Source organism: Pygocentrus nattereri, chromosome 5 (genome assembly GCF_015220715.1).
Source record: "Pygocentrus nattereri isolate fPygNat1 chromosome 5, fPygNat1.pri, whole genome shotgun sequence".
NCBI classification, from domain to species: domain Eukaryota; kingdom Metazoa; phylum Chordata; class Actinopteri; order Characiformes; family Serrasalmidae; genus Pygocentrus; species Pygocentrus nattereri.
In genome coordinates this window covers 24559325-24586201 of record NC_051215.1, presented here as the reverse complement: position 1 = coordinate 24586201, position 26877 = coordinate 24559325, and the positions used below count along the sequence as shown (strand labels likewise).

The following is a 26877-nucleotide window of genomic DNA, read 5'->3' as shown; positions in this document are numbered from 1 at the left end:
CACAAAGAACTGAACAGTTCTGTGGCTTAAGAACACGTCATGAATCTGACAGACTCTTAGGAGCTTTCTCGAGAGCAAGTTCGCGAACACACGTAGGAAGATATTGAGGAGTGAGGCCCAGTGTGTTTTCTCTGAGGACTGAAGTTGTGACAGGGTGAAATATTTTTCCTGCCCACCAAACTCCCTGTTAACATGGTTAGACATCTTCTAATTTGTTTTTTAGAACTAAATTAACCGTCTTGTATGGAAAAGCCCAAAAATCAAAACCAAAAACTTGGACATGTTTTGCTTGATGGAAAACAACAAACTATCAATGTTGAATAAAAGTAAAACTTTTGAGCATGGCTTTTGTGAAGGCTTAAATGCTAACAGAATATTATTTCTAATACTAAATAAGCTGATGTAATGCTATGAAAAGCAAAACTCAATAACAGAAAAATATATATTTCTTAAAATTAATGTTTCTGTATTACATTGTAGTGTTATATTCAATATATCGCTGCTTTAGGAACAAAATGTCTGGTGTTCTTTATATTGTGTGTAAATTTCATGATAAATGGACCAACAGAAATGACCCAAAATGACTTGGAAAAAATTCTGGTTCCACTGACTTACACTAAAAGTAAAATAGGTTTTTTCCTTCTCCTGTAAAGTTCCCGTTTTGGAGATATTTGAAGGTTTGCTCTGACAGCAGTGATGTAGTGTTAATGTGAAATAGGATTTGGCTATGAAGTAATGTTACAATGACTTGTATTTTGTGATGTTTAAGATGAAACCGTAACAGTCTATAAACATAAAATTGCACACTCAGATAATATACTCTATATAATATACTTTTAGCTATGCATATATCATTCTATGTTAATGTTATTTTTTAAATGAATGTATTTAAGGTTGAAAAACATCCGATTTTTTGTTTCTTACATGGCATCAACTCTTGTGGACTCTTTGGAATGACTCCATTAAAGTGCTGGAAAGTTCATATCCAGCACTTAAATCTGAAAAACTCTCGAAGGTCCTCGTCATCCACTGATTTGTCATGAATTCCTGCGTAAACAGTCTTCAGCAGGCTGGTCATGAACTTCCCATCCAGTATGTCAATGTACTTTTCAAGGCAACCTTAAAAAAAGAGACACAAACCCGGTCAGAGTGACAGAGGCACTACAGAGAGGGGCGAGTGTCTCAAAGCCGCACAGCACAGACAGCAAGCATCGTTTTAAATGGTGTGATTGCCGAGATGACCATAACACATAAACAAAACAAGGCCTTAGATTTAGGCCATAAGATTTTGAATCGTCTTCATTAATAAGAAACTTACTGAGCCCCATGACTTTTCCATAGGCAATCAGGTTAGGGGCCAGTTGTGGGTGATCAAACAGCTCTTGTTTCATGAGGATACGAACAATCTCCCCTGTAATGAAGGCGTCATCAAACGTCTGTTCATTAACAGGCTTTAAGGGGAACCTGCTGTAAACGTCCACAGCAGCCAAAGGGTCACTTTTCACCAGCAGGTTCGCCAGCTCAATGTACGCGTCGTGGACCTGAAATACATCCGTATGAACTACGATGAGCATCAAATGTGAGAAATGAGTAACTCACAATTTTATCCTTGACCAGAATGTGGTCTATGAGCCATTTTACTTTTGCCCTGGAGCTACAATGCTAAGGTAGTTAACATAGAAACCTATATTCTCTGTAGTCTGTAGACTGCAGGGTATCCACTTCTCTGCATGCTTTGTTGGCCCCCCATCACCCTATTTATCAGTGGTCAGGACCCCCACAGAGCAGGTACTGTTTGGGTGGCGGATCACTCTCAGCACTGCAGTAACACTGAAGTGATGTTGGTGTGTTAGTTTGTGTTGTGCTGGAGTTTTTAAACACCTCAGTGTCACTGCTGGACTGAGAATTGTCCACCAACCAAAAGCATCTAGCCAACAGTGTCTTGTAGACTAGAGGATGACCAGCACAAACTGTGCAGCAGCAGATGAGCTATCGTCTCTGACTTTACATCTGCAAGGTGGACCAACAAGGTAGGAGTGTCTAGTGGACAGTGTTCAAAAACTCCAGCAGCACTGCTGTGTCTGATCCACTCACACCAGCGCCACACACACTAACACACCACCACCACATCACATTTGAGAAGCTCCAAGTTTCCTGTTGCCATGTGGTGATCCTCTCATTATCATATTTTAATATATTTTAGTAATATCCATCCATCCATCCATTTTCTAAGCCGCTTCTCCGTCAGGGTCGCGGGGGGGAGCTGGAGCCTATCCCAGCAGTCTTCGGGCGGAAGGCAGGATACACCCTGGACAGGTCGCCAGTCCATCGCAGGGCAGTATTTTAGTAATATATTAAATAATTATCCATCCATCCATCCATTTTCTAAGCCGCTTCTCCGTCAGGGTCGCGGGGGGGAGCTGGAGCCTATCCCAGCAGTCTTCGGGCGGAAGGCAGGATACACCCTGGACAGGTCGCCAGTCCATCGCAGGGCAGTATTTTAGTAATATATTAAATAATTATTATTTAATATATTTTAGTATTTTTAACTGTGACACGTGATATAAGGAACTAATCCCATACGTAGCACTGCACAAATGGCTTTTTTCAGATCTTAGAAAATCTCTGTTTTTAAATGAGAAAAAAAGATATATGATAGAAATATCAGTCTGGATAATCATAATAAGCCCTCCAGGAGGAGTTAACCAGTTAAAAAACACACTGCCTGGGGTCTTTAGTAGTTTGATATGCAGTGATTTAGTCGTGCGGTTGCATAATGTTAACTGAGGAGTATAGGATTCTCTGTAAGCAGTATCAGACGTAAGCATCTTAGCTCCAGTGCAAAACTAAATAAGCAAGACCCCAGACATGTCCTCACTTTTTGCCTACATTTGGGATAAGGGGGAAAATGGAGCGATACTCATTTTCAATATCACATCAGGCAAGTGTGTGTGAACGCAGATTGCTTGATGCTTATTGGTGACATAGCAATGGTGTTAGCCTTGTAGCTCTAGCCCAAGACAGAACAAGCTAAGTACAAACATCAAACAGGTCTGGTTGATTAACTGGGGAGGACGTTTTTGGTAAATTAGATTTTTATCACTTGACCTCTTGGGCCATGGCGATGACTTCTTCGTAGAGACAGCAGGCCTGCTGGTGCGAGTCTGAGGAGCGAGACAGGGCCCTGGCTAATCCCAGCCGAGGAGCATGCGACTTCACGTTCATAATGGCTGGCGTGGCCGCTCCACTGAGACTGCTCTCCTCTTTTACTGATGCTGCTTAAATACACAATACAACCAAGATGCAAACCTTTCAGTTTAAACAGCTTTCTACTGGTCACAGTAAGTGTCTACAGTTATACAGTAAGGTTCAGCAGGAGCTCCAAGCCTCTCTAAAACTCAGCAGATGTTCTTTCATGAACTGTAATAATCCAAAGATTAGAAGCTATGTTTTAATTACTGAACACAGAATAACAGCAGCGGCTAAAACACTGTAGATGTGGGCTGAGGTGTCCAGTACTAAGATTACAAAAAATGCAATAATTAAAAACTTGGGGCACTTTTTTATGCTTGCTTAAAGGCACTTCCACAAACCCTAAACTAAGTCCTAATACATGAAGGCACTAGCTTTGAATGACACATAAAACCAGGAAACAGACATCATCCAAAACATGTCCCAAATTCACTCATACAGCATTGGCTATAAATGAATGTCCAAACCTTTCTGTCATTTAGTTTAGGCGTCCCTGGTCAGATGACATGTTGTTGATTTTCTAAGTGAAAATAAGTGAACACATACTCTACAGAGACACCCTTTCGCACATTTTAACCTCTTATTCTCCAGGGTATATTTTAGTTTGTCCATCTGAATTTACATGAACAAATCTTAAGGCAAATTATTCAGTAACTGCATGAAATAAATGTAATTTTTATTATTTATTTATTTATTTATTTATTTTTAAAAGCTCCCAAATGAACAGAGCCTGTGTTTTCTGATCACACATATTCCTATATGCTTACAATTTACTGCTGAAAGCCAAAAATCTCAGACGCTCTTTGCATTATTTTATAAAAATAATTTTTACAGAGCAGATCACTGAAGAGACACCGTCTGTTTATACACTGCTCAAAAAAATAAAGGGAACACTTAAACAACACAATATAACTCCAAGTAAATCAAACTTCTGTGAAATCAAACTGTCCACTTAGGAAGCAACACTGATTGACAATCAATTTCACAGCTGTTGTGCAAATGGAACAGACAATAGGTGGAAATTATTGGCAATTAGCAAGACACACTCAATAAAGCAGTGGTTCTGCAGGTGGGGACCACAGACCACTTCTCAGTACCTTTCTGCTTTCTGGCTGATGTTTTGGTCACTTTTGAATGTTGGTGGTGGTTTCACACTCGTGGTAGCATGAGACGGACTCTACAACCCACACAAGTGGCTCAGGTAGTGCAGCTCATCCAGGATGGCACATCAATGTGAGCTGTGGCAAGAAGGTTTGCTGTGTTTGTCAGCGTAGTGTCCAGAGGTTGGAGGCGCTACCAGGAGACAGGCCAGTGCACCAGGAGACATGGAGGAGGCCATAGGAGGGCAACAACCCAGCAGCAGGACTGCTACCTCCGCCTTTGTGCATTAGGAACAGGAGGAGCACTGCCAGAGCCCTGCAAAATGACCTCCAGCAGGCCACAAATGTGCATGTGTCTGCGCAAACGATTAGAAACCGACTCCATGAGGATGGTATGAGGGCCTGACGTCCACAGATGAGGGTTGTGCTCACAGCCCAACACCGTGCAGGACGCTTGGCATTTGCCAGAGAACACCAGGATTGGCAAATTCGCCACTGGTGCCCTGTGCTCTTCACAGATGAAAGCAGGTTCACACTGAGCACATGAGACAGACGTGACAGAGTCTGGAGACGCCGTGGAGAGCGATCTGCTGCCTGCAACATCCTTCAGCATGACCGGTTTGGCAGTGGGTCAGTAAAGGTGTGGGGTGGCATTTCTTTGGAGGGCCATGTGCTCGCCAGAGGTAGCTTGACTGCCATTAGGTACCGAGATGAGATCCTCAGACCCCTTGTGAGACCATATGCTGGTGCGGTCGGCCCTGGGTTCCTCCTAATGCAGGACAATGCTAGACCTCATGTGGCTGGAGTGTGTCAGCAGTTCCTGCAAGATGAAGGCATTGAAGCTATGGACTGGCCCGCCCGTTCCCCAGACCTGAATCCGATTGAGCACATCTGGGACATCATGTCTCGCTCCATCCACCAACCCCACATTGCACCACAGACTGTCCAGGAGTTGGTGGATGCTTTAGTCCAGGTCTGGGAGGAGATCCTCAGGGGACCATCCGCCACCTCATCAAGAGCATGCCCAGGGGTTGTAGGGAGGTCATACAGGCACGTGGAGGCCACACACAATACTGAGCCTCATTTTGACTTGTTTTAAGGACATTACATCAAAGTGGGATCAGCCTGTAGTTTGTTTTTCCACTTTAATTTTGTGTGTGACTCCAAATCCAGGCCTCCATTGGTTAATAAATTTCCATTGATGATTTTTGTGATTTTGTTGTCAGCACATTCAACTTTGTACAGAACAAAGTATTCAATGAGAATATTTCATTCATTCAGATCTAGGATGTGTTATTTGTGTGTTCCCTTTATTTTTTTGAGCAGTGTAGTTTATAGCCCAGATTTGTGGAAAAATTGGTCGACTTTCAGTAGAAAAAAAACACAGTTCAGCTTCTTTTATTATAAGGTTTTAAAATGACATCACCATCTATTTGACTGGCGAGAAGAGTTACAGCCTCAAATGACGCCCACCTTCTGAATGTATGAAATATGAAAGTTATGAAGAATATGATGAAGTGTGTTTTGGAACCACCGGTGGTTCCAAAGAGCTTAAGAAGCTCCTACCCAGGTACTGTTTATCTGCTGAAGTTAACATTTTGAAAATATAAAAATAAAAAGCATAAAATGTGGCCTCTGCTAAAGTTAAAGCACATTATATACTTTCATATTTTAGTTCCTTCCACCATGTTAATCTCAGCTAATTTAAAAAATTCACATTTAAAAAAAAAGTCTGTAGAAAAACGTCATATTTAAGTGTGATCTCTGTAGAGGATGTGTTGTTTTCACCTAGAAAAGTTTTGGCACCCAAACTTTTGCATGTGACTCTAAATGTTTGACTGTACTACAGCTGGCGTCAACAGCTGTTTACAGCCTTCAACCACTCGCTGATATTGCTGAGTAGTGCTCCAAAACAAATGAAGTATCTTTTCATTTGTTCCACTGATGGAACAGACACACTTTAGAGACCATCTCAGTCAGTGATCACGTCTGGGAAAACACAAGCCTTTCCAACCTGTCTTTTTTTTTTTTTTTTTACTGCTGTGTACATGAGTGAAAAAAAAACTCCAGAGTGATCCAGCCAAATAACACGCTCCCATTACAGTGCCCTAAATTATTATGAAAGTAGTAAATTACTAAAATGCAGAGATGCTGTAGGTGTGATAGTTGTACTAACTCTGCGTGGAGGACAATCTTTTCTGATCCAGCTGGAAAAAACCTGTGATTGTGATTTAGTCTAAAACAGATCAGCAGTTTGTGCTCTCAGGGTTTCAAACTGCTGAAAAACTGTCTCATTAGAAAAGAAAGCAAGAAAAAGAGCTGATATTCCGTCTGAAGCAGTTAAATAACAAAGCTGAGTTAAACAGTGTGGATAGGACGCATGGTGGTTCTCGAATAAGGATCACTGTGTATCTGACATGATTCATCAAACATGTTGTCTCTCTTTGGTATTCCAGCCTCTTCTCAAACATTTTCCCAATGTTTTTCTTCATCTGATCATTTAAGGTACTTCACGTTTGATTGTTGAGGCATCTGTGCTTTAGCATTATACTAGCTATAACTGACTTACTTTTAACATTTTCCATATTAACCATAACTGCTTTATTGAAAGGGCTTTGACCAGCCCTAAACATCAAATACAGTGTCAAATATAGTATCAGATATTGATCAAATTCTTCCATTCCTCCTTAAATTGTGCAGCATTCTAAATTCTAGCGCGTCAGGCCCCATTAAAGGTGGACCCAAAAAATTTGAACAACAAGCTGGCGAATGAGAAGTGACTTCAGCCTCGTAAAAGTCAAACATTGTGACATTTTACAAGAAACTGTTCTACTATTGAAAAAGTTTCCTGCTGGAGATGTGAGAAAAGCGGCTATAGCTGAGCTGAAGTTTAAAAGTAAAGTCTGTGTTTTCATCTATATTTGTTAGTCTAAATAGCCAAGATGGTAAAATGGACATGTGGTTTCTTTTTTGTTGAAAGGACAAAATGGCTCTTCTTAACATTTGGGTCGCCCCTGTCTAATCGGTAGTAATTTTAAGCTGTGTTTTTACACTGTTTCCCCGGACGACTGTTAACTATTAAATCAACAACATAACAAACAAGTACTCGGGTATTCACTTTATTCTGGCCACTCCTAAATTCTAGTTTATTAATTTTAGTCTATGTAGGATTTAGTGACTTTTGACATGACCAACCCAAAACGTTAAATATAGTGTCTGATATAGTATCAGCCCTGCCTTTTAATGAAAATAACCAAGGGCAAAATGCACAAGAAGCTTGGCTAATACATTTTGTTATGTATTACTCATCAAACAACACAGATGGGTGGAAAAAGGATGGGCAAAACGCCCAGTCATCAGAGACGCTGTATTTCACCACAGCCTACTGATAGCAGGGCACACCCAAAAACACATGCCAGTGTTACAGCAATAAATAAAGGATCAGTAGACATGATTAAACCTGAAACTGGCAATCACAGTAAATTCAAAATTCAAAGTGGACACACCTGCTGGCTCAGCCTGTGGAGGGCTGCACTCCTGTTTGGACTTGCAGGAAGACAGCTGAGTTTTAGAACTCGCCTTGGCTGCACTCTTCCCTCCACCATCACTCTTAGCGGCTGCACCTCTAATACAAAACATGACAAATTAGACACATACTAAGCAGATGCATGTATTCTATATAGTGTGTGTTTTGCCTCAAACTATTGAATCTAAATCCATGTTTTCTTTCTAAAAAGACATAGTCATATCCTCATGGGCACAAAATATACATGTACAGAGTATGTCCATTGAATGATTTTCCATGTCCACTAAATGGCCGATACATTTTGGTAATATTGTGCTCTTTCAGTGCAAACCAGGCAATCCTAATCTCATGCATACATAAGTAGTACTCTTGCAATCACAAGACTGACCTGCTCACACCGTAAAGTCAGAAAAACGTAGAGAGGAAGTTTGTTCATCCAATTCTCTGGATGTACCTCCAGCCGTAAAGTGAATAAGAACTGTCTTTAAGATGCCACCTCATTAAACCCATGTGTCAAACACAACACACTCGTTTCACGCTGAGATGCACAACAGTCCCCAGCATGCACTGCTGCACAGTGTGTGTTCTGATCCCCTTCCCTCAACAGTAATCTGTGGGCCAGCAAAAAGAAAATATGCCAAGTGCCTAGTTCAAGCAAATAGGCAATTTAACAAAAAAAAAAACTACAGAAAACAATTTATTTTTATTTAGAATTATATTTGAAAAAAGTATTTAATGGCTATTTTGCTGTTGCAGATTTGGCATATTTTAAAAATGTTCAAAATGTTAAGTAAAAATAAAGTAAAAACACTGCTGGCCCACGGATTTGTTAAGATTTTTTAATATGGCCCTTTTAGTGGTTGTGTTTAGTGACATGTCTGATATAAAAGCTGAATAATGTTTTAGTGGGTAAACACCACCACCTCTGTCTGCAGAGCCTGTTTCACTCATTTCTCCTCATGCGCTCCGTTCTGTTTAGTTCTGCTACAGCGGTGTGGCCGGCTGGGAGTGTTGGACTGAGGGCTATAATGCTCATTAGAATATTAGGCCACGCCCAGACAGTTCTCACATAGGTCTTATCACAGGGGTCTCGGCTGTTTTACTGCCCTGTTGCAGCTCCATGGCAGAATCCGATTTTTAGGTAAAAATAAAATAATCCTCTTTGCAGTAAAATAAATCTCTGCTGATCGTTCAACACAGTTTACCAATAAATGGTCTTAAACGCTGGAGTTAATGTAGAACTGCTGATTCACCCTTTAACCCTGAAGTTTGGTCACCATAGCAATACAGACAACAATCACCCATAGGTAGTACCTAATGAAACAGCAAAGAATTTAGAGACGAATAGACTTATTTGCATTTATAATCACTCCAGCTGGTTTCCTGATACAATTCATCTGCAACTAGAAACGGTCAAACGCTAAAAAGTCACAAAGCTGAAGTTTCTCATTCACCGAATTCCCCCATTCCATCTTAATTTATGCAGCATTCTAAATTTAAGGTAGACCAAAAAAATGTGAACAATGAGCTGGCGAACAAAAAGCGACTTCAGCCTTGTAATAGTCGAATGTTGAGAGACATTTTACAAGAAACTGTTCTACATTTGACAAGGTTTCCTGCTGGAGATGCGAGGAAAGCAGCTATAGCTGAATTAAAGCTTAAAACAGCAAAGTCTGTGTTTTTGTCTATATTTGTTAGCGTAAATAGCTCATTAGCACATACTGAGACATGCGAAGATGGTAAAATGAACATAAAACGCTGTGGCTCCCAAGGTGGTTTGATTTTTGCTGAAAGGACAAAATGGCTCTTCTTAACATTTGGGTTGCCGACCCCTGTCTAATCAGTAGTAATTTTAAGCTGTGTTTTTACACCATTCACTGGGACACCTGTTATCTATTAAATTGACAAAAATACTTAACATAACTAAAGTGAAGTAGCAGCCACCTCAAAGCCTGAATTTTGTCTATACAGTTCTCCATGTTTTTTATAGTAAAGAGTATGGCGTACAGCGTCAGAAAACACACCATCACACAAAAACACACTGTAAGATTACTGAACACTGTGACATGAGGCAAACATCAATTCGGCATGCAGTTAGCACCATGATAACTGGTTTAGATAAGCTGCCAGCCATTTCTTAGTCTTAGCCTTGTAGCTGGAGTGCAGACTTCTGACACCAAACATATCTTGCCTTCACCATGTTTACAGTAAGGGCAAAATGTGTAAATTTGATTTTTCTGCCAAACTATTCCTTTAAGTGGTGCTCTCCTGTCCTTCGTACATATGCCATCAGAAGAGATGTGTCTCAAATGGTAACCTTGCTGTTTGGCCAGACTGTTTGGCTGCTGCAGCAGTCCTGACCCCACGTGCTGGGGCAGATGCCGCGCTCTTGGCTGTGGCTCCACCTCGGCCTACAGCACGTATGCCTCTTCCAGCTGCTCTCCCAGCTGCTGTGGCCTCAGGAGGTCCAGCTGCTTCTGTGGCCTTAACGCTGGCCTGCCTGTCTGTTTTCTTCTTCTCTTTAGCCAAATGGTCCCTCCACCACTTCTGCTCTGAATTAAGCCAAAAACATAAGCAGACTTTTAAAAGGTAAAACATACAAAATGCTAATGATGTTAACAATTAATGACAGAACCAGTTAAATGTAGCAGCATCTTCTAAACTTATCGTTGTCTGCCAGCTATCTGTACCAGCTTGCTGATCGAATTCCCCTGTTCCACCTTAAATCGTGCAGCATTCTAAATTCTTTCCATTTAAGGTGGAACAAAGAAATTTGAACAACAAGCTGATGAGTGAGAAGTGACTTCAGCTTTGTAATAGTCGAATGTCGAGAGATATTTTACAAGAAACTGTTCTACATTTGAAAAAGTTTCCTGCTGGAGATGTGAGAAAAGCAGCTACAGCTGAGCTAAAGTTTAAAACAGAGTGAAGTCTTCGTTGAAGTTTTCGTCTATATTGTATTTGTTAGCCGAAATAGCTCATCAGCACATACTGAGACATATTTACAGCCAAGATGGTAAAATGGACATAAAATGTTGTGGCTCCCAAGGTGTTGCTGTCGGAACAAAACCTTTAATCTCCAAAAAAGTAACTTTTAATGGAAGTAAATGTATAAGTAATTGTAGACCATTTCTGTTGGTCCATTCATCATGAATTTTAGTCACATCATAAAGGGCAACAGGCCTTTTCATACTATACAGCAGTGATATGGTTTGTTAGCATGAACAATAATGTCAATGTATTTTTCTGTACATAGAAAAAAACCTTTTGACTAAAACACCTGGAAGCAAGTTTTGCTCCATTTTTAACTACATGGAAATGCACTGGAATTATTTCTGTTATCATATTAATTATCATACTTAACATTATCACAACACTGTCAGTCTATGTGGTCTCTAAGTTAAGCGATACTTTTTAAAATCCCACAAATGGGGAACTTCCACCTCTGCATTTAATCCATCCATGAAGTGAAACACCACATACACACACTAGTGAATACTCACACACTAGAGGGCAGTGAGCACACTTGCCCAGAGCGGTGGGCAGCCCTATCCACAGCACCCAGGGAGCAATTGGGGGTTAGGTGTCTTGCTCAAGGACATCTCAGTCATGGACAGTCAACACTGGGAATCGATCCGGCAACCTTACGGTCACAGGGCCAGTACCCTAACCTCCAGCCCATGACTGCCCTCTACAAGGCATTGCTCATAATAATAGCATTTCTTGGACAGGTATTCTGCCAAAATGACTGAGTACACAATCCACACATATATATCACGACTGTTATTTCAAAACTGTGTACCATTACATTTTCCAGCTGCCTTTTAAAATGTGAGAACATTTCATGATGAATGAGACAACAGATATTACATTAGCATATATTAGAGAGGAAGTCCATCAAATTTTCATAATTTGTACATAATTAAATCACTGAGATGTAAACAGACTCATTCAGAGTTGTTTGATGTGAAATTGTTCATTTTAGAGAAAATCACCAACTCACAGTGGTGGTGAGAGGAACCAGGGGTCTCAGAATATAACCATTTTATTTTCTATCCAAAACCACCAGTGAGCCTACATGTATCTTTTTATATGTAATGTTGATGATGGTAAAATTGTGGTAAACCTGAAACAATAAGTTTTTCTGGAGACTGCTTTGCCTTACAGAGCCCTGCATGCACCCATCAATCATAAATGAATAAAGAAAAAACTGCTTCATCTCATGACACAGAGATCAGGCAGTGTATTCATAACCTTTTAATGTAATAACTGTCTGTGGGGGAGCGTTTAGAGTTATTAAACCCTTTACATGTCTGGTTTGTATCACCACCACTGTAACCAATTCAGATAGTTCTGACAGGTAAGTTTGACTGACACAGCTCATTTCATATCAGTCCTCTCTGAATGACTTTGTTTATATATTTATGACCGAATTATGCAGAAATTTAGATATTTTCTGACTTCCATTATCCATCCATCCATCCATCCATTTTCTAAGCCGCTTCTCTGTCAGGGTCGCGGGGGGCTGCTGGAGCCTATCCCACCAGTCTTTGGGCGGAAGGCAGGATACACCCTGGACAGGTCGCCAGTCCATCGCAGGGCAGACACACAGACACAGACAGTCACTCACACACTCACACCAAGGGGCAATTTAGCATGTCCAATTGGCCTGACTGCATGTCTTTGGACTGTGGGAGAAAACCGGAGAACCCGGAGGAAACCCACGCAAACATGGGGAGAACATGCAAACTCCACACAGAGAGGACCCTGGTCGCCCACCAGGGAATCGAACCCATCGACAGTGCTACCCACCACGCCACCGTGCCGCCCGCCTTCCATTATGAAAGTAAAATATCTAAAACATTACACAAGACCTAAAGAGTAAAGAAGCAGTATGTATAAAATGCATGAGCCCACTTTAAAGTGATAACCCTAAAGACTTACTGGTCAGTTGCTCAGGAGGATCTCCAGTCAATTCCGATCCCTCCAATGCGATACTAGCCTGAAAACTGAGGCAGGCGTCGGCCATGGCTGCCTGACCACTTTCTGAGCTGGGGTCACTGTCATACTGGGCCAGTTGGCTCAGGCCCAGCAGGCAAAGCGCAGCGCTGCTGCGGGGTGTGGTCATCACCCCCACTTCACAAACCTGCACAGATCGGAAAGAAAGAATAACACCTGCAGTAGAAGTTGACTGACTTTGGCCAAAGCTGAACTAAAGCTAAATTACAATTTCAGCGTTTTGTTTTTTTATAATTTAGTAATGCTACTAAAGGTTCTTTATGGAACCAAAAGGTGTTCTTCAAAAACATCACTCTGAACAATGCATCATTTTTAAGACTTAAGCTATTTCAAGCTTAAATTGAAACATCAATGAGTCAACATCAAATATAAGGGCAGTCATGGGCTGGAGGTTAGGGAACCAGCCCTGCGACAATAAGGTCGCCAGTTTGATTCCATGAGCCAACAGCATGGGACTAAAGTGCCCCTGAGCAAGGCATCTAACCCTCAACTGCTCCCCGGGCACTGCGAATAGGGCTGCCCACCGCTCCGGGCAAGTGCCCCCTAGTGTGTGTGTGTGTGCTCACTTGTGTGTATGTGGTGTTTCACTGCACAGATGGGTTAAATGCAGAGGTAAAATTTCCCTTAATCTTACTCTTAAAATGTGAACTTACTTTCTCCTGCATGTCCAGGAGCTCCCTGCAGGGGGCGATGCAAGACAGCCGTATCAGAGCAGTGAGTGCCTGGCATCTCTGAGCGATCCACACCTGCCTGTTCATGCTCTGCTGCTGCATGAGGACTTCAAGCAAAGCAAAGTGGGCATCGAGCAGCACCCACTCCAACTGCTGAATCAGCTCACCCCAACCAACACACATGCTAACAGCTCGAGCAGCGAACAAAGCAACACTGCAGAGGAAAATAATAGAGAGTTTGTCCTGGTTTGCTGCTGTAACACCTGTTCTTCTTCACACTAGATGTTGGAACATTGCTGTGAGGATCTGATTGAGCATTAGTGAGGTCACGTACTGATGTTGGATGTCTGGTGCTGGATCACTCCAGCATGGTATTGTTTGGAGCTCCATCACTCCAGAGATCACAGTTTCACTGCTTCACAGCCCAATGCTGGGGTGCCTGACATTGGGCAAGGTGACCAGCTGTTTGCACACAAGTGAATGTTTGTGCCACCAGTGGGTGCAACTTGAAGCATTTCAGTTAAAGCTACACTAGGGAGAGCACTTAGTCAAAAAGTGTCTTCTGAGGATGTGAGTGAATGATCTACTATTGTCATATCTTCATCAGTATAATGTTGGCATTTGAGGCCTAAACATCGAGCCAGACCTAACCTGTGCGTGTGAGGAAAAGATGTCTGACATAGTATGAAAAACTCCCAACCCGACCCGACGCCTCTGATTTCTAATGATTATTTCAGGCATTACAGGATGACACACAGAAGCGCATGCTCACCACATTATAGCCTATTTTTATTCTCCTGACTCAGTAACACTACTTCTTTCAATTTTAACACTTATAAAATTTACGTAGTGCAGTTTTAATTCATTAGGCATGTCTGGAAACTTTTGGACATGATCTGTATCATAGCTGACTGAATATATTTGGGATAAAATAAATTTGTTTGTTTTAAAATACAGAATAAAATAACACTACACAGATTGTACTGTAACCAACATACTAATCCATTTAACCCCTTAAAACCCCAGGCTTATTACATACTATGGCTTATTATTCAGTAACTACAGGGACTTCAATGCAAACTGGCTGAGCTATTCTTAGGTTATAGAAATGTAAATGTAATGTTAACTTTGGGTCCGCCAATAGGCCCACAGACATTAACACATTTGCATTCTCTCATGCTTATAACTTAAAGCCTGGGTATACAAGAAATGGTGACTGGGCACTGTTTTTATTGGATTAAGAGTTTCTTATTTTAGTCATTCTACAGTCCCACCTTTGGGTGCACGTTTTGGTTTTAGTGTCACTTTTCTATAATGTTGTCTGGTGCAAATAAGTATGCAAACATGAACATGTCTAGCCCTGCTACAATGAAGAGAACTCATTCATTATCAACACATTTCATGGCTGTCACTGGTACATACGTGTGATAGACCGGCACTGGACAAATCTTCTGCCCTGAGGTCATATGTTTGGACAGCAGTGCTCCCAGACTGAGACAGCCTCTCAGAAATTGGACATTCACAGTGGACAGAGCATATTCAGCATCCTGCTTCTGTTCTCTGTGGAGGAAAAAAACTATGTTTGTATTCAGGGTTGAAATGTAACATAATATATGGAATTCATGTTCGGAATACAGAATGAAGTCCAGGTTAAAATTTTAAAAGGCAGTACTATGAAGGTGAAACCCTTTTACATTTTTAGGACAATACTCAGCGTTACTGAGCTCTGCTAAAGCCTGAGTAGACTGATAAATTAATGTGATCAGTTATTAATCTCAGTGTTACTGAGCTCTGCTAAAGCCTGAGTAGACTGATAAATCAATGTGATCGGTTATTAATCTCAGCGTTACTGAGCTCTGCTAAAGCCTGAGTAGACTGATAAATCAATGTGATCAGTTATTAATCTCAGTGTTACTGAGCTCTGCTAAAGCCTGAGTACATTGATAACTAAATGTGATCAGTTATTAATCTCAGCATTACTGAGCTTGATGAATCAAAGTGATCAATTATTAATCTCAGCATTACTGAGCTTGATGAATCAAAGTGATCAATTATTAATCTCAGCATTACTGAGCTCTGCTAAAGCCTGAGTAGACTGATAAATTTCCAAAACAGTGGACATGCTCTCTTTAGTAGTGGACACATTGATGAGTGATAAGGTCAGCATTTGTGCTATACTAAACTTTGTGGCATGTAAATAATCACATAGCTATTCAATTCACTTTCAAGTGGGATTTATTTATTTACAACTTGTTATTAATCTCCATAGTAAACACACAAACAACATTCTCCGGAAAAAAATATTTATATTTAAAAGAAAATATTTATTATTTATTATTATTTAGTTTAGTGTAATTAGCACAAATGGGACAACAAATCTGACAATACGTATATGTATAGTCAAAATTCCATATTTATTTATTTGGCAAAATTAGTTTTAAGGACTGCATCATGATTGTTTTTGGTGATTCATTGTCAAAATTAAGACAGCTAAAATGTCATAAAATAAATAACATACAAATGTTGAGAATTTAGGTCGTTAAAATGGCAGGTAATTTTTTTCCAATGTGTCTTATAAAGGTGAGCTCTAAACATATTTTACATACTTTTTTGTGTACTGTAATGGAATACATTATTGAATAAAGTTAGGACAATGCATTTTGCATTTATCTATCACTTTTTCAGAGAATTCTGACCAAATCTGTTTGTGTCAAACAATTCTTTTAGCTTATTTAGAATGATGAAATGGTCATAATCCTCACCGGTCTTGGTCTGGTGAGGTAAAGTACTGGTCCATAACATACTCTAGGCCCTGCTGGAGGAACAAAATTGCCTCTCGCTCTTCTTCCACTGATACTCCATTCTGCTGCAGGATAGCCAGGCCCATGTAGAACCTACAGTGACAAGACTTTGGTTGAGTATAAAGCTTATCTGATCTAAAACGACAGATGTTTTCCGCCACACAACACTGCTTTGCTATGGTACACTGTATGTCTGTAAGTGTCTAGTTTTGGACACATTTTTCCTTGTTCTTTTTCCCTAAATCAAGTGTGTTAATAGTGTGTTAACCACCTTTTGTGTCAAAAACAGCCTCTACATTTCTGAGAAGGCTTTACACTCAAGGGGGGGGGTGTTTGGAATGGTGTATGAGATCCAGTTATCTAACATGATGGGTCTGAACTCACTAATGCTCTGGTGGGTGAATCCTGACACTTGACATCAGGCATGCTGACCTTGCGGTTGCCCCAGAGCACATCAATCCATTGGTCAATGCTTTGACAGGGATTATACAAGCTGTGTGCTCAACTGAATTCATGTGTCAGCAATAAATTCACTTTAAAGTAGCTGAATTCACCATTTAGATACTTCTGGACCGACTTATAGTGTAGATTTTCAGTGGCCAATAAGTGTAGGAATCTACGTGTACCTAATCAACTGGAAACTAAACAATCCTAAAAAAATTCCAACCAAAAAGCCAGGTCTGACCTGAGCACCACCTGTGAGGGTGCGAGGGCCAGTGCAGAAAGTAGATGCTGCAGTGCCTCTCTGCTCTTCCCCTGTAAGAGCAGCAGGCGGCCCACCTGCAGGTTCAACTCCCATTTCTCTGGACTCAGAGACCAGGCGTCCAGGTACTTCAGAAAGGCTCTGTGGAGCCAGCCCTCCTCATCACACACTCCAGCCTTGCAGTCCTGAAACAATACAGTCAACACTGTAACTGCCCTAACAAAGCAGTCAACACTGTGACAGCTGTAAGAATATGGTCAACACTGTAACTGTAGTCAGTACAGTCAACACTATAACTGTACAGTCAATACAGTCAACATTAACTGCTCTAACAAAGTAATCAACACTGCAACTGCTGTAAGAATACAGTCAACATTGTAACTGCTGTAACAATGCAGTCAACACGGCAACTGCTGTAACAATGCAGTCAAAACTGTAATAGCTGTAAGAATACAGTCAACACTGTAACTGCTGTAAGAATACAGTCAACACTGTAACTACTGTATCAACACAGTCAACACTAACTGCCGTACGAATACAGTCAACACTGTAACTGCTGTTAGAGTACAGTCAACATTGTAACTGCTGTAACAATGCAGTCAACACTGTAACTGCTGTAAGAATACAGTCAACATTGTAACTGCTGTAAGAATACAGTCAATACTGTAACTGTACAGTCAATACAGTAATTAGTAACTGCTCTAACAAAGCAATCAACACTGAAACTGCTGTAAGAATACTGCCAATGTTCTAACCACTTTCACAATACAATACAGTTAACAGCTGTTCCAGCCAACACTGTATTTGTACAGTCAATGCCGTCAGCACAGTCAACACTGTAAGTGCACAGTCAATACAGTCAATACTGTAACTGGTGTAGCAATACAGTCAACACTGTAGCCTCTGTAACCATACAGTCAATACTTCAACTGCTGTAATAATACAGTGAACACTGTCAGTGCTGTTCCAATAAGAGTGCATCACAGTTCTTCAGTGGCATTCAAATGTCACCTTTTTGGACCTGAGACTGGGACGGAGATTTATCTTCCAACAAGACAATCATCCAAAACATAAAGCAAAATCTACAATGGAATGGTTCACAAATAAACATATCCAGGTGTTAGAATGGCCAAGTCAAAGTCCGGACCTGAATCCAATCGAGAATCTGTGGAAAGAGCTGAAAACTGCTGTTCACAAATGCTCTCCATCCAACTTCACTGAGCTTGAGCTGTTTTGCAAGGAAGAATGGGCAAAAATTTCAGTCTCTCAAAATGCAAAACTGATAGAGACGTACCCCAAGCGACTTGCAGCTGTAATCGCAGCAAAAGGTGGTGCTACAAAGTATTAACGCAAGGGGGCCGAATAATATTGCACGCCCCACTTTTCAGTTTTTTATTTCTAAAAAAAGTTTAAAATATCCAATAAATTTCGTTCCACTTCACGATTGTGTCCCACTTGTTGTTGATTCTTCACAAAAAAATTTTCATATTTCAAATTTCATATCTTTGTTTGAAGCCTGAAATGTGGCAAAAGGTTGAAAAGTTCAAGGGGGCCGAATACTTTTGCAAGGCACTGTATATGGTCTCTACCGAGCACAATACACAGAAACAAACCCATAATGAGCACATTTTATTATGACAAACATTGTACTCCAAAAGTACCTTTCCACCTTTTTTGGAAAGCCAGATGAAAAGAGTCTGGACATAATCAGCCTTCCCTGACTGGCCCTGCTCTTTCAGCTGGTGGAACTCCTTGTCAAGGGCTTTCAGCTGATTTTCTACTGTGGGTGTTCCCAAGAAGCCATGAAGCCTGCAAATGGCCAAGATCTCCTCCTGCCTCCCTGTTGTCTGGGCTTCATTAAGATTCTGGTCATCTTCCTCAAGAACCTAGGAAACAAAAAATTACCATGTTAGAACATCCGCTTCACTTACCCTTTGAGTTTTCGGTTTTCACATAAGCCCTGTAATGGTGGGTTTAGGGACCAATATGTCGCACAACATGTACCTTGTATCTACATTCATTTTTGCCTATTTTATAGGTGCACTGTACTTACTATATCCCAATTGTTGTCGCACAGTTTATCAGCAACACCATTCTCCATCCATCAGTGGAACAGGACCACCACTAACCAGATTATCTGTGTGACAGGGGTTCTTAGCATTGCAGTGACACTGACATGGTAATATATGTGGCACTGGTGCTGCTGGAGTTTTTAAACACTGTATACACTTACTGACCACTCTGTAAGTCACACTTCACCTTGTACGTGTACAGTTAGAAACTATATCCCCTCTGTTTGCAAACACTATTTGTGTTAGTCATCTAGTTTTTCATTAAGAGGCACCACAGAACACCCATACAAATTATATTTGCTTATTGGTGGTCCTATAGTGATCCCTTTTCATAACAGCTGATGAATTGCTGATGAACGAACAGATGAGCTACAGTCAGTAATGGTAAGGTATGAAGTGCTCCTGTAAAACAACTGTCCCTGATAAACTGTCTACACCAATGAGTGTAGATAAATCGTAAGTGTACTCAATGAACTGTCAACTCAGTGTGTCACTTTGGGCTGGTCTTCAGCAACCCAGAATACACATCTAGTAGCTGTATTAGATTAAGATTAAGTGACCCTTAGTCCCACAACAGGGAAATTTCACCTCTGCAATCTGACCCATCCGTGCAGTGAAACACCACATACCCACTAATAAAGGCACACACTAGGGGGCAGTGAGCAAACTTGCTCGGCGCGGTGGGCAGCTGTACCCGCAGCACCCGGGGAGCAGCTGGGGGTTAGGTGCCTTGCTCAAGTGCTCCTCAGTCACAGACTGTCGGCTCAGGGCATTCCGGTCGCAAGGCCTGTTTCCCTAACCTCCAGCCCACGACTGCATGTGCTGTTTACCAATTTACAAAAACATACAAATTCCTGTCGTATTTTTCCTAACAGACTGGTGAATTTGAGTCTCTCTCTCTCTCATAACATCTGTGGTACAGTGATTGTTTTTAAAATGTGTCCATACCCTCTTTTTCAGGCCATACATTTCTGTAGCATAGTAGTATTCCTCTAGAGTCTTTCCAAGCAGGAAATGCAGTTTGTAATCCCTGGGTTTGAATTTGATGGCAGTAGCATAGTGGATGGCTGCCTGTTCCAAATAATCCAGAGGTGAGTGTCCTGCCTCATACTGCATCATATCACCTGCAAAATTAAAAACGAAAGATTAGTAGATACAAAAAAAAGACATTTTGTATGGCCAAGCACCAAAGTTTTCTCTCCATCACGGGTCAGTGAAAATGGGAATGTTTAATCCTTTATTATTCTCTGATGTCACAACCTCTAATCAGTAGTCAGCAGAATATGTCCTACAGATTAGTGCACCCTGTTAGGTATAACTTGTCTCTGTCTTTTCATTTGGGATTGATTGGTAACCAATAATCAAATGTACCACTTTAATTAATACCCCAGAACCGTCACAAGAGGGAAAAGCAGAGTGAGTAGCACAGTTTTCATACAACAACCACATTATTTCTTTAAAGATTAAGGTCTGTTCTAAACACTCATTTATTATTTAGATGAAAGAGCCAGACGGACTCGGAGGAAACTGTCTGTTGAAGGAGAATCGCAGGCACTGACCGTCTACACAGCTGTCTGGGGCTACATCTTCATGCCATTCACAGAGGGCATGAAGTTTTACAGTGAGAATGATAATCAAAGTGATCGATCCACAGAGACAAGGAGCATGTGGAACTCCGGTGCCAGTACAGCAACCGAGACTCCAAAGCATTATGGCAGCCCCCTATTATGGCATTCTCATAATATTACAACTTTCTTCTCAATGTCTACTATTTTTATTTTTTATTATTTAATTACAATGGCACTAAGATGCTGTCATAGAAATCTGAGTCATTCAAATCACAAATAAAGCAAATCTACCTTCAAAGGTACAACATGGTCCTCAATTGTTTACCTTTTGTTGCCTGAGTTTTAAAGGTGTATCTTCTCATATTAACTTAATTTTTTAAGTAAAAAATGAAATAAAAAGCAAAAAAAAAAGAGACAAAACTGGCTGTATGAAGTCTATGGATATTACTCAATTACAAAAAGCACTCTGACTGGTCCTGACTGGCACAGAATAAAAATCAATCAATCATAAAGAAGCAGAGTTCTGGCTGTAGTGAGTGAGAAAATCAGGTCTATAACTTAAACAGCAAAATATAGATCATTATATTCAAGTTAATAGATCATAATAATTCAGTAATAGGCTAGTGAACATTATTTGACCCAGATAATAACAGGTCTGGCAATGGTGTAACTAGGGGTGGGAAATATGGCAAAAATGTAATATCACAATACTTCAAAACAATATCATAATACACAATACAGGTCATGATATTTCAGGTTTCTGTGTTAGTAAGTTAGAACAGAGCAAAAAGTCCCAATACTGTAAATACTACTGAAAACAACATAATAAAAATAACTATATATATATATATATATATATATATATATATATATATATATATATATATATAATAACTATACATATATATGTTTTTTTTTTCTTCAGTAATGATAACAAAAACAAATTGTGACATAATTTATCACGATAACAATAAAATATCATATTGCCCAGCCCTAGACAAAACAATCCATTGCAAGGTTATTAAAGAAATGGTTCGGCAAAAAAATCTAATTTACATAATTTTCCACTTCGCCCAGATGAAGTCGACTGGCCAACAGATATGTGAGTCTTGCTTCTTTACATTAGAACTGGAGCAGTGAAGCTAATGTAGCTAACAAACACTAGAACTCAATAGTCACCCAAATAGCCAAAATAGTGTCTGTAAAAATATATCCCCAAAACTTCTTTCAATCTACTCAAATTACATCCAGGTCTTCATTAAGGTCGCTCTGGCTTGTCTATGTGGTTTAGAAGACAGTAGGACTTACTGTGAGCTATAAAAATGAGCAAAACTGTGAGCAGCCACTCTAGACAACAGGGTCTGTATTCACAAATCACCTTAGGAGCTCTGATCTAGAAGCAGTATTTGTGACAATAACCATCAAAAATACAGAGGACTGTGATCCATTTTACCCAAGCGATGTCTGAAATGGCTTAATTTTTAAAGGTCACAGTGAGTCATACTGTGCTCTAAACTACATCAGCAAGCCTGACCTTAATATAGAGCTGGATACAGTTTGAGCGAGTTGAGAGAAGTTTTGGGGAAGTGTTTTTACAGAAGAGATTTGGATTATTTTAGTGACTACTAATTTATGGTGTGTGTTAGCAACACTAGCCTTGTAGCACCAGTTAAACTAAACCAAACTAAAGAAGCATTTTGGACTCCAGACATCTCAGCTGATCACGTGGGGGAAATTGCAATTTGGATAAATTAGATTTTTCATCCTTCTGTGACATTGCTCCACAGAACCCTTTGTGGCACCTTTGTTTTTAAGAGTGTGCTGTTTTAAAGCATCACACCTGGTTTGGGAAGCTGTTCTTTGTACAGCTTTATCTGGCTCTCAGCATGACCGCACAAGTCGTCTATATTGCCCTCGTCCACTGCAGTCTGAAGCCTTTTCTCCCAGTTTCGAACCTAAAAGAGCAACAAGAAGAATTTTGCTTAAGGTAAGCTCATTTAAAAGTCATGAAAAGGTGAAATATTTTAATGAAAATGTTGCCTCCACCTGAAGACAGTGCTTTGTCTCAATTTCCAGGCTTCTTGAGGATGTGAAATGTTTTTTGTACCAGCTCATTTCAGTGACCTCCTATTAGGATTTAAGAAGGTAATAGAGGAATCAGACAAAAAGTCACACGTTTAATATGAAATATTTCATGCTAAATGTAATATCTAGTACCTTCGTATCCAGGTTGACTGGTGGTCTGTTGGGACAGCCTTTTGCGTGTGCTCCAATCTCTGCAAGCTTCAGCACGCTTTCACAACCTAAGCAACCGAATGCGAAATATTAATGACAGTCATAAGCACATTCATTAAACAAGCTTCATATGCACTGTTACAGTTTTGCACAGTTTTTTCTAAAATGAAATTCATACCACGATGCGCAAAGAAACATTTGACAGATGCACTAGACATTCTGTTGTTGAGTTCACTCTCTGGAACTTTCCATGAGTCTCCCAAAGGTCTGTCAGTAAACGGATGCACCTTCGACCTCCGTGTCAGCATGTCAATATATGGGGCTGAGAAAACGGCCTTTGGGTCACTGCATAAAACATGTCAAAATAAGCATCAAAGAGTCACTGTATCATCTAAAACCTGAAAGCACAGCCCCTTTCAAAGTCATTGTATGAAACTCAACATACACACACATAAATATATACTTGGTTAATCCAACTGCTTTAAAGTTTCAGAAAAGACTGAATATAGCTACTTTTTTAAATAATTGAGTTTGACATAATACTAAATTGCTAGAGTTTCAAAACATGCCATACACTCCACAGTCCATACAGGGCCATACATGGAAGCTAAGCTGCAAAAACAGCCTGTTTCTGTGATGTCACAAAAACTATAATATTCATATTCATCCACCTATTTAGCCTGTACTGCTTTTTAAGTAAGGCATACAGGCCAACTAACTGGCACAAAGCACAATTAAAGGCCACAGTAATAAAAACAGCCTGATTAGTTTTAAGGGATAAAAAGTACATAAAGTTTGGGAAACAAAACCACACTAACATTATGAATGGACCGCAGGGGAAAATAAAATGTACAATGTACAAAAAATGTAGGATATGGGCCCTTTAATGAGAGCATCAGTCCTGCCAGGTCTCTTAAATTCCTGTCCAGTTTAGTCCACTTTTCCACCAACATGGTGCTTAATGTCAGAATAGAAAAACAATGACACTCCCACATTCCAGCATGACGCCTGTAAGGTGTCTGTATGTGACTGCTTCAACAGACATGATGGAACACTGATCAACAAAATCACCAACAATCAACAACAATTATTATAATTATGTAACTATATTATATTTTTATACATTATATTATATTGTTTAATATTATAATAATTAAATACTATCCTGCATCTTATTCCTTTAAAAACCTGTGCATAATAAAGGCAATATTACAGTTATTGAATTGTTTCCTACCTCTGATTTATTGAAAAAGGCCTATAAAGTGCACTTAAAGACACGGGACACTCAAACTCCTTCTGATCGTTCATCTCACAAAAGCTGACGGCTAAAGGAATCTGTTCCTGAGTAATCAAGATTGTGTACACCTGAAAACACAAGACATCTTCAACAGCCAAAAGACAGCAACCTATCAGACAAGCCTAGTCTTTTACTACATGCTGTCACACAGCAAGAAAAAGAACTATTTTTCTTTAAATTTTTGCAAAAACTACAATAAATGTGTAAACAGCATGACAACAGAACTACAATCTGCAAAACATACAATAGGACTAAATGAATATAAAACCATTTCCACATTTTGTTTTATTATTATATTGTTTTCAAACTTATATTCTTTAAACATGAATGATTATACAGATGTTATGCACATGACTTTTTAATGGAGGACGAATGTGGCTGTGTCTGATGCCGAGGACTGGTTTACTCTCACTGTGTGCGCTGCATAGTGCTGTTCCACTGTCACATGCTGTTGCCATATGGCACAATGCATCCCTTAGAAATACAGTGTAGCCTGTAAGTAAATGGATGGTGACCATTTTTGCTGTTTTGACCCTGCACGCCATTTGTTAGCTCTCTTGTGCATGAACTAATGATGCAATGAAATACAGCCGGCTGAGAAACAACCCAGCAGCCGACTATGGTATTAAATAAGGAAGACAATACTCATAAACTCTTGGATTCCTATAACTGATATAGACATACTTAAATGTGTACTAAAGCTGCCAGCACGCACTTTAATTTCACAGACATTACTCTTTATATCAAATCCGATGCGCTGGAGTGCAGAGCCAACACAGAAACTGTCACTGCCTAGTTGTTTATCTGCTCTGCACTTTATTTACAACACAGAAAGAACTGCTTGTACATCATATGTGTTGCAGAAGCAGTTTTTATGTGTATGAATTTCATCAAAATATTACATTTAATGTTAGTGAACAGTCTCTCGCGGTCTTCAAACGCAGGCGCATCTCTTTATACAGCACTTAAATGAGCACTGAGTTAAGTATTTATTGTAATGTATTGCACTTATTACAATGTATTGTATTGCACTGCTCTGTGTTCAATGTTGTTCCTTTTTCTCTTACCTCTATGTCAACATGGGCTTTTTGTTTCTAGCAGAATCTGAGCTCAGGACTTTCTCTCTGACCTATAGGTAACTAACAAAGTTACTTTCTGATAACTCGCTCTGGATAAGAGCATCTGCTAAATGCTGTAAATGAAATGAATGAAATGATCATTTGTGCACACAGTAGGCTTGTTCCATGTAAATGGGAAGTTATACTGAATTTGGCAGCCTTGCATAACTAGGATTTTTAGCTCACTGTTGCTAAACATACTCACTATTAACTTCCCACATCGCTGACCCCCATGAAGGTTCCTCCCTCACCTCCAAAATCAATGTTAGTATCACAACCAGCAGCTACATTATGTCACGCTCTAGATGTCAGTGGCTTTTGCAGCTTACTTGGGAATTGGTGCCATCTGGTGACGAGACGTTGACAGTGACCAGCGTGTCTCCAACGTTTAACCTCACAGACCCGGAGCTGCAAGCCTCCTTCACTGTGACCTGCATGTTGTGGTCAGGCACTTGGGCTTCCACAGTGACCACATGACGGTCAAAATTCACCTGGCCTAAATAGATAAAACTAATCCACATTATCAGGGAAATTTGTATGAGCAAATTAAATTAACTGCAGGAAACACTTACATGAGTATTCGTGAGTATCTGGAGAAAATGCAGGATGGAGTTGTTGTCTCTTTATAATGAGGGCACTCAAACTGGCTTCACTGGCCGAAAGCTTGGTCAGCTCGATGCTGTATTTCTTCAGCGTGCCATCCTCTGATGTCACCTCAACGTCCACTTGGTTTAAGCCGTCTTCCAGTTTTACTGTCCTTGACCCATCACCACATAACTCAAAAAGGCAAATAGGCATGTAAGTAGGCCGAGGACCACAAGTGGGCCACAAAGCACCCCTTGGTGGTCCTTGGACCTGTTCCGAGGGGGGCAGTGGTCTGTAGTGAGCCTGTGATAGCACTTTGTTTTAAAAATCAGTGAAAAATAATTGACTCAAGTAAAAAAAGAAATATGAAATGTTTTCAGACACTTCAGAACATTAATAGAAGCCTCACCATAGCAGTGCACAAAAGCAGCTTTGTCCATGTTTTCGCCCTTTGCCTCTAGAAAGACCTGACCTTTCAGTTGTCCACTTACACCAATATTCTGCTGATATTTTATGTCCACAAATAAACATCACATATTGCAAGGGTAGATGCCCAAACATCACTCAGTTAAAAATTTCACAAAAATGACATATTTTAGCAAAAATGTTGAGTTTTGTTTTCTTGTGGGCCTTCACGCTTTGTAGTGATGAACAGATGGGCCTTCAGGTGGAAAAGGAGAACCCTTGATTTAATGTATTTTGGACTAATTTATTCTTATAAATAATCTTATATACGTTTAGTAGTTTTAGGAGTTTTTTAGTAGGTTGTGGAAGTGCAATATAACACAGTTGATCTGGTTTATTTTGATCTTATTTTTGTTGATTATTTTTTATTTATTTAAGTGTGGACTGTTAAAAAAGACAGTCCTAGTGAAGACAATGGTTGCAGAACCTTTAGCATGCTTAAAATGTTCTTTCGTGAAAAGGTTC

General features: G+C 40.1%; 1 protein-coding gene across 4 annotated transcripts; it reads right to left on the bottom strand.

Moving 5' to 3' along the window:
* Nucleotides 1–733: 733 nt before the first annotated feature.
* LOC108425413 lies at nucleotides 734–26877 on the bottom strand. 4 transcript variants are annotated; one of them, XM_017694041.2, is made up of 19 exons: nucleotides 25935–26877; nucleotides 25692–25858; nucleotides 24182–24312; nucleotides 23126–23292; nucleotides 22930–23015; nucleotides 22759–22839; nucleotides 22553–22667; nucleotides 20093–20268; nucleotides 18734–18958; nucleotides 17055–17257; nucleotides 16331–16462; nucleotides 14991–15128; nucleotides 13551–13782; nucleotides 12823–13024; nucleotides 10196–10430; nucleotides 7859–7977; nucleotides 3109–3278; nucleotides 1319–1541; nucleotides 734–1119 (listed from the first exon to the last, which is right to left on the bottom strand). In XM_017694041.2, the coding sequence occupies exons 1-19, from the start codon at nucleotides 26158–26160 to the stop codon at nucleotides 980–982; spliced, it is 3168 nt and encodes a 1055-aa protein (XP_017549530.1). In that variant the 5' UTR covers nucleotides 26161–26877; the 3' UTR covers nucleotides 734–979. The 4 variants fall into 4 exon arrangements, with proteins under 4 accessions (XP_017549530.1, XP_017549531.1, XP_037394384.1 ...); XM_017694042.2 differs by having other exon boundaries at nucleotides 3109–3275; XM_037538487.1 differs by having other exon boundaries at nucleotides 24182–24288.

What these genes read in the sequence shown, in the direction of transcription:
- LOC108425413 (XM_017694041.2), bottom strand. Translation starts at nt 26,160, where the DNA reads ATGCCTATTTGCCTTTTTGAGTTATGTGGTGATGGGTCAAGGACAGTA. An exon ending in TCCACAGGCTGAGCCAGCAG is followed by an intron (nt 3,279 to 7,858) that starts GTGTGTCCACTT and finishes TGTGTATTTAAG; the next exon opens with CAGCATCAGTAAAAGAGGAG. An exon ending in TCATCGCCATGGCCCAAGAG is followed by an intron (nt 1,542 to 3,108) that starts GTCAAGTGATAA and finishes GATGTATTTCAG; the next exon opens with GTCCACGACGCGTACATTGA.